Raw genomic sequence first — 15,870 nt, 5'->3', positions numbered from 1 at the left:
CCTAGAGCCTTCTCAGGTGCCATAGAAAAAACAACTTCCTTCACCTCAAGACTGGAAAAAGGAGCCATTAGCATTCGATTATCCTCTGCAAAAATAAGTTGAGGAATAACCGAAGCAAAATTATCATCAAAAGCAAAAGTTTCTTTAGTCAACAAAGATTTTAAAAACCTGATAGCCTCAGTGGCAATATCCTTCTCATTAGAAAGGAATACCCCATGAGAATCTTGAATACAAGAAATCCTGCTCCTCTGACGTTTTATTTTGGTGGATGAATGAATTTTTTTTGTGTTCCTATCTCCTTCAACAAGCCATAAATCCCTAGATTTCTGCCGCTAATATATTTCTTCACAAGAAAGGACTTCCTCAAGCTGAGAATTTAACAATTTATGCTTGGCAAAGGTAGTAGAATCCATCCCAATATTCATAAGCACAAAATTTAAGGCTTCAAGCTCTTTTTGAATTCCAGATTTCTCAGAAAAAATATTTTTAAAATGCAAGACATTCCAGGACTTTATCATTTCTTTAATAAAGGAAAGTTTTTTGACAAAGCGAAAATTCTAGTTCCAGATATTTAAGAAGTCGAGGCCCACCAAGATTCTAAGAGCATCAGAAAAGAAGGATCTCTAAACCACATAGGCTCAAATTTAAATGGTCTTTCCAGGAGCCCTATCATCTAAAATAGACAACATAATTGGGAAATGATCAGAGTCTGAATTAGGAAAGACCATAGCAACAACATCCACATCCGAAGATATCTAGTTATCAGAAATAAAAAACCAATCAAGTCTTTCAGCAATCTGTGAAAAAACTTTCCTCGTGTTTGTCCAAGTAAAAGGACCATTTAGAGTTTTACAATCCATCAAACAATTATTCTTAATGAAAGTAGTAAAATCAACCACAATACATTTATTCGGTAAAATACCCCCAATTTTGTCATCCTCATAAGAAATAGCATTAAAATCTCCACCAAAAATCACAAATTGTGCCCTAAGGGGAGAGGAGATAATAGATAAAGAGTCCCAGAGGGCTCTTTTCCCCAAGATAGACATTAGACCATAAATATTAAATAACAAGAATTTAGTATTAGAAATCTTGCTTTTTACCAATGCCAACATCTAGAAGGGAGCAGAGACAACCAAAGATAATTTAGTAGAAAAATAATTCCACATAAAAGATAAACCGCCAGAAGCCCCCGCAGAGGGGGAGACACAAAATTTTGAGGCCTTCCAATTAGAAAACAAGAACTTAGCACCATGCACACTTAATTTAGTTTCTTGCAACATAAGAACATCACACTTCATTAAGTCCAACTGTGACTTAATCAAGTGTTTCTTGTTAGGGGCGTTTAAGCACCTAACATTCTAAGAAATGATCTTCATTATCCTCAAGGGGAGGCATTCTCTCCCCTCTTCTCAATAGAATCACCAGGACCAACTTTACCCACCCCAAAAGATGCTTGAAGACTACGTTTGGAAGCATTTGACCTTGTAAGAGGAGGACTAAACTTTATTTTTCTTTTCGCCAAACCAGAACCTGGACTCAAAAGCATAGACTGAATACCAACATCTATTTCCAACTGCGTATAAAACACCTTTGGCTTCCTACCCCGCTTTGCAGGAGAAGGTAATGGGGAGTAAGGAGACAAAGGAGTTTGAACAAAAGGTTTGTTAATTGCAGGATCAAATTCAACCTTATTGACCAAGTTAGAGGGATAACCAAGGAGGAATTCAAATTAACCAAGTGCTGATCAATCACATCAACCACCTTATCAATAACACCATTATTCAAGGTAATACTGTGTTCAGTAACAAGCCTCTGGACTTGAGAAATTAAACCCTCATCCAGAAAAAGAAAAGGCGAATCAAAACCATGAACCAAAGGGTCCGGTTCCCCTTGAGGTGACCCACCCTTAAGTCCTTGGGAAAATTTAGTAGACTTCATTACTAGTCCCCCTACATTAGGAAGCCCTAGGTGAGAATCTATTTCAATAGGAACCTTAGCTTTCTGCACATCCTCCATAGGGATAGATGCATCCCCAAGAGGGACAAATTTCTACAGAATAGAAACCCCTATAGGATTGTTTAACTTTGATGAACAAATAGGGTGAGAATCTATGTGCCTTCGATTTTCATCAACGACAGAAGAATCAAGGTTATCAACACATATATTAGCAGATTTTGAGGGCCGGACCACCTTATCACCAAAAGAAAAACATTTAAGGGTAGAAAATAAAGGAGAATCCATAACCACAAAAGACTTAACAAACTAGTTAGAATCACAAACGATGCTCTGCCACCAAACCCCATCAATAGACTTTAAATTATAATTGCAAGGAACCACCAAGGATGATGTAAGTAACATACAAATCTTAACCCTAAAAACCCCATCCTCAAAAACTGAATGCGAGTGATTAAAATTTCAAAAGGTATCCCCAATTATTTGTAAAATATCAGGATCACAAAATATATACGGAAGCCTAGGAAGCGAAAACCAAGTAGGGATAGTTTTAACAATATTCTGAGAAGTTAAAAAAAGAGGTTTCTAGCTTTCAACAAAAACTAAATTATGACCAAACTAGAAAAATGACTTTACAAGGGCCTGTTGTTTAGCATCCTCAGAATCAAAGATAACAATGAAAGAGCTCAAAGAGAGCACCTTAAAATAAAGCATACCATACCAGAGCGAATGAATTTTATGATGAAGCTTTGAGAGTAAAATATTTTCCCCACAAACCTAAATTAATATAGCCAAAGAATGCAAATCCCTATCTTTTTTGTCAAAAGGGGCTTCAGTCAGAGAGATACAAGGAATCGAAAGCCATACCTTATCCACCGAGTTCACCTTACCCAAGGGCTTGTCCTTATCAGGAGCTACTACAGAAGCCAAAAAGGGCTTTAAAACCCTTGTAGAATTTTCAATAGCCACCTTACCAGAGTCCGCAACAATTTTAGGGCTATCTCCAGACCCCCCTTTTTTTTTGAGAATTTGCAGGTAAAACCCGAGATGCATTTCAGTTAGGCCTAGATACATTCCTCTTCTATGGATGAAAAAAATCCCTTGAAATATTTTGACCTCGGCCACCTACTATCCCTACGACGCCGTTCTTTCTTCTCCAAAGCAAGCACATCAACCCACTTCCCATTCTGAAACACCCACTGAGGAATATGATCACCTTGCAGACCAAAGGGATCAAAGGGAGGAAGAGGATCGCCAAGGGCATCTTCGCCCCAGCTCAAATTTCACATCTGAACCCTAGCCTACGAAATTTCACCTTCGGCCATTTTTGATTGCACATCATTAACTAGTTAAATAATTTTAGAAAAAGATTTTAATTAAATAATTTTGGAAAAATATTTTAATTAAATAATTAAGATCATTTGATTAAAGTTAATAATCACAAATAATTAAATAATAAGATTATTTAATTAATATTACAGAGAAAATGGTTAATGATGAATTGATTATGGAATCAGAGGAATAATATCAATTTGGAAGAAAGAGGACAAAATATTTAAATAATTAAGATTATTTGATTATCAAGGAGACCAATTAGTAAAATTGGTGTTTGCAAGTGTGGGATAATTTTAGGTGTCTACAATCCTTAATCATGAAATGAAAGATGATTTTTGGCAAACAGTCACTACCTTTGTGCATTATAATAATAATATTATTAAATATAAATTTGAGAAATTTACTTACTTTCTTCCATCACACATGTAGATGAATCGTCATTTTATTTAAATTCATCACTCACACAATATAGATCATATTTTCCAATCAAAATTCTATGGATATACAAGTTTTAAGAAAAGGTTGCACAATCGCATGTATCAAGAGAGTGCACAAAAATAACCAAGCAGTTCAATATTCTTTCTAACTTTTCAAACATAAAATCGAGCAAGAGCAACGAAGAATTCATACATTACACACATATACACAAGAGGTATCACCTCTAGAGTGATTTTTTTCACTACTAAATTTTTTAAAGCTAGAGAAATCCTTCCCTTTCCTATGAAGTGTAATAATAACTAGTAGGGTCTCTTATACACTAGTGTAATTGATTGACATTGACCCAGCTATTGACTCATACAACTAGCACATATGCAAACATGTGCTAAGAACTATTTGACTAGAGGATTATGCCATCAAGTGTCACAACTTAGCATAGTAAATTCAAGGCCCTAGTGTGGAACCTAGAGCTCTGATACCAAATGTAAGGACTCTTGAACACACACAAATACTAAGAGGGTGGTGAATCAATATTCAATTAAACTTAAACAATATCATTTACAAATGAAATAGCAAATCAGATTACCTAAGAAGAATAAATAAAACAAAATTATGCACCACAACATTCCACACAAGCAAAAGACTTTTGCGTGAAAAAATCAATAAGGGAAAGGCGACGGTAAGAGTTTTATCACAATATATGTGTACATATTACAACAATATTTTAGGATTGCAATCCAAGGAAGAAACTACTCCATAAAGATATATTTTTTGGCAATAGAAAAGGAAGATCACTTCTCCCTATATACAATATATTGTTACGATGCAAGATAAACATGATCTTGAATTGCTACAAAAATGTATTTGTTGTATGTAGATGTTGTAGTACCTTTTTTGCATGCTTACAAATTATTACTTAATCCATACTCTTTATATAATAATTTTATCATTTATATATATCTTTCACAAGAACTCAAAACTCCAACTAGGCTGACTCTAAGATAGTTTTTAACCAAAATTATATATAACTTTATCATTAAGCCTTAAACACAAGTATCATGAAATATAATGAGTTACAGATCAGCCTAAGGCACAATTGAGGCCACAAATTTTAAAACACATCCCCCAAATAAAATATAATTAATCAAGATCAAACTACAAATGAGGAAAACAAGATTGTCAGCCCAACAACAACTTCACCAATATTAAAGGTAGTCAAAAGATGCAATTGATATTGTATTATGTCTTAAGCATTTAGACTGCTTCCAAATCATATTGGCTCATCTGGAGTACCTCGCTATTTCTCAAACAAGTTGATCCCATGCCTTCATATGAATTAGACCATCTCTCAACCACGGTAATCCACATAATTTCTTTGCCTCCTATACTACAACAATCCAACATACATCTATAATCATGAGCGGGAAAGAGCGAGTAAGAGGGGGAACTAGGATTTTCCTAGGTGAAGAGTCTTGCAATAGCGATGAGGACGATGAGGCAGATGGACTGGGTGGGGGTTTTTCCTATCTGGAATGGGTTTGTTGTGCTGCTTTTGGTGCTTTCCCTTATGTTTTGGCGTATTCTAGGGCTGGAAGTGGTAGTTTGCAGACTTGACACAGTGAACTATACATCTTTGTGCCATCAAGGAGAGACTAATAACACCATGCACATTAAGATATAAGCATTGTAGTCAATTCTCAATTTCTCTACAACTTTCTTATTAATTGGTGATCATATGTGTTAGCACAAGAACATAAATATATTGAACCGATGAAAAAAGGGCATCCTAGATTGACCATAACACTTTAATACTCGGTACATACACGAAAACATCTAAAATTGAATGGAGTAATATTTAAGAGTTATTCAAATCATTTATCAACATTTACATTCATATCTATTAATCTAGAGTAATGCAAATAATTAAGGTGAGCTTTTGAGACACTTTACTGTATTTTAATACAATTTAGAGAATAGTCAATACTAACTTTTATTGTAGAATATGTTGTGACATGAAAAAATGAAAATACCCTACTTAGTGACTTAAAATATTGATTCCTAAATCATCAGACAATCTTTTGCAATATGGAGGAATGTAGACCAAAATATTTAATCTTTATCCTAGTAAGATATACTATTATTCCTTAGATAGTTTTTCTCAACAATACAAGTGAAGATATATTTAAATTTAGTTGACTCCTCATACTATACACATTCGACCCATGCAACTTGATTACACTACACAAAATATTAAAGGTAGTCAAAAGATGCAATTGATATTATATTATGTCTTAAGCATTTAGACTGCTTCCAAATCATATTGACTCATCTGGAGTACCTCTCTAATTCTCAAACAAGTTGATCCCATGTCTTCATATGCATTAGACCATATCTCTCAACCATGCTAATCCATATAATTTATGTGCCTCCTATACTACAACAATCCAACATAAATTAATAATGATGAGTGGGAAAGAGTGAGCAGGAGGCGGAGCTAGGGTTTTGTTGGACAAAGAGTTTGGTGATAGCGATGAGGACAAGAAGGTGGATGGAGTGGCTGGGGGTTTTTCCTATCTGGAATGGGTTTGTCATGCTACTTTTGGCTCTTTCTCCTGCGTTTTGGCATATTCCAGGGTTGTAAGCGGTAGTTTGCAAACTTGTTTTGGCAGCTGTTGGGTGTTCAAGGGTTCTCTTGGAGCTTGCCACAGGGAGGTCATTATCTTTTCCCCACCCCTCCACGTTGTTGCTTTTGATGGTGGTGGTCTGACCTTGGGGTTTTGATGTGGTGTGTTGGTGGTTTCGTGCAGCCTCTACCCAGTTTTGTGTTCTCTAGGGGATCCCCTATTCCCCTTTGGTTTTTCTAGCTTCTAGACGTAGAGCTCTGCTAGGTCATGGAAGTTTGTGGCTGTTTTGATGGGGTTTTGGTGTTTTGGGGGTGAAAAGACCCTTTGGTATCTTCCTTCTTTCTTTTGGGTTAGGGTTTCTATTGCTCCTTTCCCTCATTTTTTCAGTTCTCGCCTTGTTATGGTGTGCTCTATTGTGGTGAGGGAGATGCTGTTTTGTTTTTTTACAGAGCAAAGGGTATTTGGCCACTTTGTGTGCTCTCCTTCCTGGCCTATCGAGGTGTCTCTTTCTCATATTGAGGTGGAGACCAGGTGTGAGAGAGTGTTCTAGCTAGTTCTTCTCATGGCCTTGAAAGGTTTAACTCGTTTATTGATATGTTTCCCTCCTTGTCTTATTGAGGTGAACCTATCTCCTATTGAGGTGGAGATTTGGGGTGAGGATTTATGTCAACTTATTTTGCTTGTTCCACCAGTTTTGTGGGTTGACGGAGCCTATAAAAACCCTCTTGGCTTCTTGTGGGCTGGGGGAGCCCATAAAAACCCGCCTGTCTCCTTGCAGTTGGTTTTGAGATGGTAAGCTGGATGCTAGCGATTTTAAAGGGCCTAGACTGGCTAGTTTTGGTTTTTGGTGTGATGTTGGTAGGCTGAATATTTTGTTTTAGGTTGAGGGAGCTAGGGAAAACCCTTGTTTGCTAGTTTTGGGAGTTATTTTAAAACCCATCATGAAGGTTAGGGGAGCCTTTCAAAACCCCACTAGTTGATATTGCGAGTATATGCTGATCTATTGTAATCTGGTGTTGTTGAAGGTGATGGGTGCCTGGATACACCCATGGAAACATCTGTGGGTTAAGGGAGCCTTGTAAAACCCTTGCTTATGTGTTAGGGACGTTTCTATGTCCAGTTTGTGGTTTGGATGCTGGTTTGTTAATGTTCTTTTCTTTCAATAGCGTTGTATTGTGGGTTCTAGATTCTGGTAAAATATGAGGGTTTCGGGTCCCTTGAAAACCTATGGGGTTTCGAGTCCCCTCAAAACCTGTTGTACAGGGTTTTTGGTCCATCAAAACCTATTTACCCTTAATAAAAAACAATCCATCTCTATAAATATGATAAGTTGACATAAATGGTAGGTTGACATCAATGACAACACATTTTATATATTGCAACAATGACCTCCATAATTTCAAACAACCATAAATCACCAAATACACAAATTAAAGCATAAACTATTGTCTCATGTTCAAATATACAATATTAGAGACATGAACTTATTTTTTCACTATTAAGATTTGTAAAGAAAGGGGAATCTTTCTCTTTCCTATCAGGTTTAATGATAAGTAGCAGGCTCTCTTCTACACTGGTGTAATTGATCCATATTGATCCAACTATTGACTCATACAACTAGCACTTATATAAACATGTGCTAAGCACTATTTGACTAGAGGATTATGTGATCAAGTGTCACAACTCAACATAGTAAACTCAAGGCCCTAATGTGGTACCTAGAGTTCTACTATCGAATGTAAGGACTATTGAACACACCCTAATACTTGGGGGGGGGGGGTGAATCATTATTCACTTAAAGTTAAACAATACCATTTATGAAACATCAAATCAGATTTCCAAAAATGAATAACTAAAAGAACAGTATACACCACAACATTCGACACAAGGACAACAAGTTTTTTATGTGGAAAACCCAATAAGGGAAAGATCACAGTGAGAGTTTTATCATAAAATATGAATAGAAATTACATCATTGTTTTATAACTTCAACCCAAAGAAGAAACTACTCCCTAAATATATATTTTATGGAAATTGAAAAGGAAGATCACTTCTCCCTACACACAATATGTTGTTACGTTGAAAGATAAACATGATCTTAAACTTCTATAAAAATGCATCTATGTAGTACCTTTCCACACACTTACACCTTCTTAATTAATTGACACTCTTTACATAAGATTTTATCACTTATATATATTTTCCACAACAACTCAAAAATCCAACTAGGTTAATTCTAAGATAGTTATTAACCAAAAATACATAAAAATTTATCATTAGGCCTCAAACACATGCACCATGAAATATAATGTGTTAGAGATCAACCCAAAGCATAACTAAGCTTAAAATCATGACAACACATCTCCCAAATAAAATATAATTAATCAAGATTAATCTACAAGTCAAGAAAATAAGATTGTTGGTCCAAAAACAACAATTTCACCAAACACAGTCAACTATATATCTTTGTGCCATCTGGGAGAGACTAAGAACATCATGCGCATCAAAAAATAAGAATTGTAGTCAATTCACAATGTTTCTAAAACCTTGTACAACCTTATAGGAATTAAAACACACACCCCCCCCCCCCCCAAAAAAAAAAAAAAAAATATATAATTAATCAAGATCAAACTACAAGTGAAGAAAATAAGATTGTCAGTCCAAAAACAACAATTTCACCGAAAACAATCAACTATACATCTTTGTGCCATCAAGGAGAGACTAAGAAAACTATGCACATAAATAAATAAGAATTGTAGTCAATTCACAGTGTTTCTACAACCTTCTTTTAAGTATTTTATCATATGTGTTGGTGCAAGTACAAAACCATATTGAACTGATGAAAAAAGGGCATCCTAGATTGAATATAACACTTTAATACTTGGTATATTGCATTGCGATACACCAATTCATCTAAACTTGCATGGATAAAATTTTAAGCCTTATTAAAATGATTTGTAAGAATGAACATTCATATCTATTAATTTGGAAGAATTCAAAGCATTTGGGTTAGCTTTCAGAACACTTTACTCTATTTTAACACAATTCAGAGAATTTAATGGATCCTAAATTTTATTGTTAAATATGTTGTGCCATGAAAATTTTAAATACTCTCCTTAATGACTAAAAATATTTATTCCTAAATCACAAGACTATTTTTTACAAAGTGGATGAATGCAGACCAAAATATTGAATCTTTGTCCTAGGAAGATATGTTGTTGTGCCTTAGACAACTTTTCTCAATAATACAAGTGAAGATATATTAAAATTCACTTGACTCCTTGTACAATACACATTCAACCCATTCAAATTGATTACATTGGATAAGATATTCAAGGTATTCAAAAGATGCAATTGATATTGCATTATGTCTTGGGTATTTAGACTACTTCCAAGTCGACTTGACTTATCTGAACTACCCTGCTAATTCTCAAACATGTTGATCCCATGTCTTCATATGTATCAAACCATCTCTCTCAATCATACTAATCCAAACCATTTATTTGCCTCCTGAACTATAACAATCCATCTCTATACATATGATAAGTTCACATCAATGGTAGGTTGACATCAGTGACAACATATTTCACATATTGCAATACAGACCTTCATATTTCAAAAATACCATAAATCACCAAATACATAAACTTGGCACATGCTCAAATATACAATATTAGAGATGTAAAATTAAATTTCATCATAATGTTTTAATACATAAGACAATGACAAGGTAGATAATTAACGAAACATATTCCTTAATAATGGACCACAAGTGTGAATACAATAATTATATAAGAACACAACATGAAGAGAACCATGATAGGAACTCACAACATCTATCTTCCTTGATTAGACCAAACGAAATAACATTGAAGGAGTTCTTATCCACCCTACCATTAAGAATCTGCATTTCCCCAAAATTCTTCTGGATATGAAGAGTTTTTGGCCTAGCACAACGATGCGTTGCAATGTAATACTGTGAAGAGTAATGGAATTTGTGCAATATGATATATCTACACTCTAATAGTAATGTAATGATATCCTTTCTTAATATTGAGCCCCATGTCAATCAATAAGAATCCAGAGGCAAGGATAATACAAATTTATCTCATAAGACATATGGTATACACAAGATATGAAATAAAACATACATAACTTACATGAGCATGTATATTTGTAAGATTGTCAATCTATGCACTACAACTAATCTATAACTACATTAGTTTACAAGAGAATTCAAGAGCATCAATAAAACATAAGAGAATAAAATTATATAAAAATGTTCAAGAGAATAATTGAGCATATAAATACTTCAGTCTATACATTTCTACATGTCTACTTTTGAATAACTTCAATCACTTTTTGTCGAAAAAAAATATCCATATCATCTAATCAAGAGTCAATCATTAAGAATAAGTAATCCATTAATTTTATAATTTGATGAAAGACCAAGAAACTAGGATTAGGAAGATAAGGTAGGTTGATGCACCCTTACACTCTATTCTAAAGTTTTCAATACACTTATATTTCTACCTTGGATATTCCTTCACTCTTGACTTTATCATTAAATCTTTAATAACATTTATATCTCATCTTCTACATGATTACTTGTGTCGGCTAAGAATAACATTTTATTAAGATCCTTTAAGAAAGCCAAGGATATTAGCCCAGTTTCCTCATAAGACATAACGTTTATATTTATAATGATAACTTTATTTCCTATAATCTCATTCAGTTAATCTATTAGATATAACTTAATAATGTAGCTAAAGTGATGGCAACTCAAGTACTCTTTCGAGAAAATATGTGAAAGTATACAAAAATATATTGTCGTTTTTTAAGCTGGTGTAAATGCAGAAAAGAGTAGATTCTTCAGTTCCTATGTCTGAATGAGGTTTTCAAATAAATTATTCAGAAATTTATTGTCATTAAAACTAGTAAGTCTTCCTGCCATATTCTCAAAAAATAATTACGGTTTGTTGCTAAGTCAGAATCTAAACAGAACTATATTTTTTAAGTAATGGTAAAAGTGGTGCCCTAATTCCACTCCAATTATTGGTAAAATTGATCAATAGTGAACAAAACCCTAGAGTTAGCTCTCTAAAAAACCTGAAGAAAGAAAATCGATTAAATCCATTGGTGGATGGTTTGATTAGTGAATTACCTAGTTTGTATAAGAGACCCCGCCATCAGCCAGGATCAGGAATTCAATGAGACCGAATTACAGGATGCAAAGATGACATGCTCCCGATTCATGGAATGTATGAGGAAGATCCTTGTCTCTAACCCTTAGAGATTAGGGCTTGGCAGGCTGGTTGTGCTGAATGTGTTTATGGATGTGTTTAAAGATACTTTAACAACATCATTTATATTTCAACCTTAAACGCTTTCCCTCCTCCCACATACTACTGCAAGTGCAACAAGGGTTCCATATATTGCAACATCATTACCCCTGCTTTACCAGGGGCAACACTTCCTCTAACTCCATGTCACCTTTTCATTGGCTGGACAATCGAAGTGAAGGTAAACAAACAAATACACAGTATCCAAAGTCAAACACACGGACACTAGCCACAGAAGAAACAACAGCAGTTGTTATTTGAGTTATGAGCTTTCCTATGCCAATATTTCAGTGAGAAGATTTGTAATTTCCACTTTTGCCGAAGTTTAGATCTGCTATGCACAAATCTATGTTTCCAACAAAAGAACCTTGTCCATGAGCTGGGAGAAAGACATTTGACTATATGCTATAGCCCATTGTGTATAAGTCAATATCGAAAAAATTTAAGGTATCAGAAATGAAATGTTGCCTTTGTGAGCTCTCATGGAAAGTTATAACTATTTTGTTCGATATTTTGGAGAAGATAATGCCAACTTGAGGAGATTAGTTCTCAACATCATCTTGAGGAATTTAGCTGATCCTTTGATACCATGGTTTATATGAATGACTCCTGACAAACATTATTGATTAATTTTTCATCATTGCACATACCTATTCAAGTATTTATAGTATGACAGAACATGAACTAACCTCCTACATTTGAAGTTATTCTAAATATTATAAAAATTGATTACTGTGAAAGGTAGCATTTTATTTAATGGGAAGAAAAAGTGAAATGGATAGACAACACTAAGATATTGTTAACTAGAATTCCACAAGTCTTTCCTTTTTTAAAAAGGAACCTCTCACAAGTATTTTTTCTGTAATTAGCATGAAATTGGTGAAAGATTGGTGTAGATGTTAAAGATGTAACTCAAATAGGAAAGATAATTTTAAAGCAAAGGATTCATAAATTTGATACACAATTAATCATCACCAAAAAAAATTCACCACTAGGATCAAAACAAAGACATGCTACAATATACATCCATGTTTCTTTTGATCTCATATTCTTTATCAGACATTCACACTGATTGCTATCATGTATAATATATTCATGTCCATTTCTTTCAATTTTCTACATGAATTGAGAAGAATGAACTTAGGCATTATTAAATTACAAGGTTTACCAGTGATAAGCCATTAAACTTTATGCTATAATTGGTATCATTCCCATGTACAAAATATGAGAAGGGGAACACAGTATCAGTATTTAAAAAAACATATCTATTAGGTGCTTGATAATAGTCATTAGTCTCCTCTAGAAAGTTGAATTTTTTTTTTAACATCTGATCTCTCTTTTAATTCAAATTATTCTTAGAGTAAAATCAAGTCTCCTTTTCATACTTAATTAATCCTTATCTAAGTGCCATCCTATTCTTTTTTAAATTAATTATTCTGACAACTGTAATGTTAGAGGAGTAATCCTCCCATTTGCATAACTAATTGCTTCAAATTTTATAGTTTAATTTTTTACTTAAAAGTAGTAGTAATGTCTTGAATCAGTAGAATAGAACAATTTATTTGTGTTACAATTTTGTATTCCTTTCATTTTTCTTTATATGATAAAGAAGATTTTATAATTTCTTCAATTAATAGAACAATTTATTGGTGTCACAATTTTATACAATTTTATATTTCTTTCAGAAAACAGTAATATTAAATTTCTATTGTGACAACAGATTTGACAATAATTTCCTCTAAAAATTTCGGTTCATCGAGAGAAATCCACCTGTCAGAGAGAACTGCTTCAAGTTTATGCATATAAAACTTGGGATACAAAGAAAGGGCTGTCTCATATCCGCATAAGAAAATTCGATCACTCCATACTGTGGCCTGAACATACTCAAGTATTTTAGGGAGGGTTTCCAATTCTCTCCACACATTTTCCTCCCAATCATATTGCTCTATTCTATTGTACATAACTGCAATTAGTCGTCCAAACATAGCATGGACGGACTGTGGAATTGGAGAAGACAAATTAAGTATTGTCCATACTCTTGTGTTGGGATCAAATCTTTGAGTTCTATTGTTACGACTAATGACATAAAACATTCCTTCATAAAAGACACCCCCACAATCGGTCATTTCATAGTGCATGTCAGGAAGAAGCTCCCACTCGTCTTTATCTACTTTATATACTGCTGCTTTACGACTAAAATTGGCACGACTATAACTGAAACTACTAAACTTGACATACCCTCCTGCAATGTAAATAAATCCTTCAGGTGAGGCACAACATGCGAAATCATGTATGCATTGACCAATTGGAATTTGAGCACCTTGCTTCCATGTATTAGATAATAAATCATATATCAAAATTGCTGAAGTATAATTCCAATTAAATTGCAGGCCCAGCAAAACAAGCTTATTTTTAACACACAGAATGTGAGAAAAATTTGAGATTTGAAAACCAGGGAGAATACGAGTGTACATTATTTTTGATTGATCAACTGGATCGTATATAGATATCGCAGCATGCTGAAGCAAGCAAATATATTTGTTAGCCAAACCAAACTTAATTCTATCTTGGTAGAACTCGGAAAATTCCATCATTTCTTTAGCAGGTTTCAACAACTCTTTAATCTTTGGTTGAGATTCGTATGACACTCTCAATAAGATGTCTCGAAATATTTGTTCAGGGAGTTCCCGCAGAAAATCCATTATCAAGTCTTTTTAAATAAGATATGAAGGTCTAGTTTTTCACACCAAATCTAGATTGTGCAGAAATTAGGAGAATTTTATGCATTTGTGTGTTTAAGGACTTTTAAACTGTATTTATTGCTGTATACTTGGAAAGGCTTCTCCAGATTGAAAGACCACACACTTTGGGAACGTCCTAATAATATAGACTAAATTAATGGTAATAAAATCTTTTGTTTAAAGAATCTTTTTAAAATATCTCTTATGCATGTCAGCGATACGATAGATTTTAATTTGTCATCTAAATAAACTAACATATTTATATTTCATTTAAATAAACTATCATATTTATATTTCTAAAAATCTAGCATATCTATATTTTTAAAAATCTATGAGTGATATAAATTTTTCTAAAAGTTGTAATAGAGAAAGTAATTTTTATTTTCTCTTTTAAAAAAATAAAAAACTAAAAAAAAATCATGTATACAACAAATCTGATCCGGTTGGATCCAACCTCCTCCTCGTCTGCTACTAGATCCTCTGGGGATATCACTACTCTTTCTTTTGGTAGCCGTTCTGCCTAGTCCTCATCAACAGACAAAGATTTGGGGGAATGACAGGAACCAAATAAAAAAACTAGGGGAAATAAGAAGGCGGATGTGGGTAACGACTCTAAACCAAGCAGATCCTCTGAGAGGACCCTCCGAACTAAGGTAATGGCTAGGGAAATTGCTAGTGGAAGGCAATTAACCTTGGAGACAACTCCGAAGAGAAAGAAATGAAGTTCCTTTCTTGGAACTTAAGGGGCTTAAACAACCCTCAAAAGCAGTATGCTCTTAAACAATGCATACTCACCAATAGAGTTGATATCATCCTTATCCAGGAGGTGAAAATGAGCTACCAAAATTTTGCTATGCTTGTGGATAGTTTATGGTCGGGTGCTGCCTTTCATTATGGTGAGGCAGATGGTGCCTCCCGATGAATTGCTACCCTTTGCAATAAGAGAAAACTGGATGGTGTTGCAGTTGGCTCTTCTCACAACTTTCTCTCCACCAAGTTCACTCTGAATAACTTATCTTGGGTCTTTTTGAATATCTATGCTCCCAATACTAGACATGGAAGGGTTCGAATCTGGGAGGAAATCACTTCCTTATTAACTAACAATAAGGAGGAGTTGGTTATGTTAGCTGGGGACTTCAATACCCCCCTCTACCCTTCAGAGAAGATTGGAGGGCTAACGCACTACAGCGAGAGCATGCTTGAATTAGTTGACTTCATCATAAATAATGAATTATTGATCTTGATCTCTAATGGAACCAACTCACCTGGTCTAACAATAGAAAAGGCTCCAATCTCATCCAGATCAGGCTGGATAGGTTTTTGGTTTCTGCCAAATGGAACTTGGGATCTAGTTCCTCGTTGTTATCTCTCCTGCGCACTATCTCAGACCACTCCCCGATCCTCTTCTCTTGGGTTGACAAGCTGACCTCCGGT

General features: G+C 34.4%; 1 protein-coding gene across 1 annotated transcript; it reads right to left on the bottom strand.

The window, feature by feature from the left end:
* Positions 1–13,392: 13,392 nt before the first annotated feature.
* Positions 13,393–14,397, bottom strand: LOC131074417 (F-box/kelch-repeat protein At1g15670-like). The gene has a single exon (XM_058011046.1). The coding sequence runs from the start codon at positions 14,395–14,397 to the stop codon at positions 13,393–13,395; it is 1,005 nt and encodes a 334-aa protein (XP_057867029.1).
* Positions 14,398–15,870: the final 1,473 nt, after the last annotated feature.

The sequence above is a fragment of the Cryptomeria japonica genome, chromosome 3 (genome assembly GCF_030272615.1).
Source record: "Cryptomeria japonica chromosome 3, Sugi_1.0, whole genome shotgun sequence".
Taxonomy (NCBI): Eukaryota; Viridiplantae; Streptophyta; class Pinopsida; order Cupressales; family Cupressaceae; genus Cryptomeria; species Cryptomeria japonica.
Note: the sequence above shows the minus strand (reverse complement) of the source record. Positions and strands in the feature narration are given on the sequence as shown.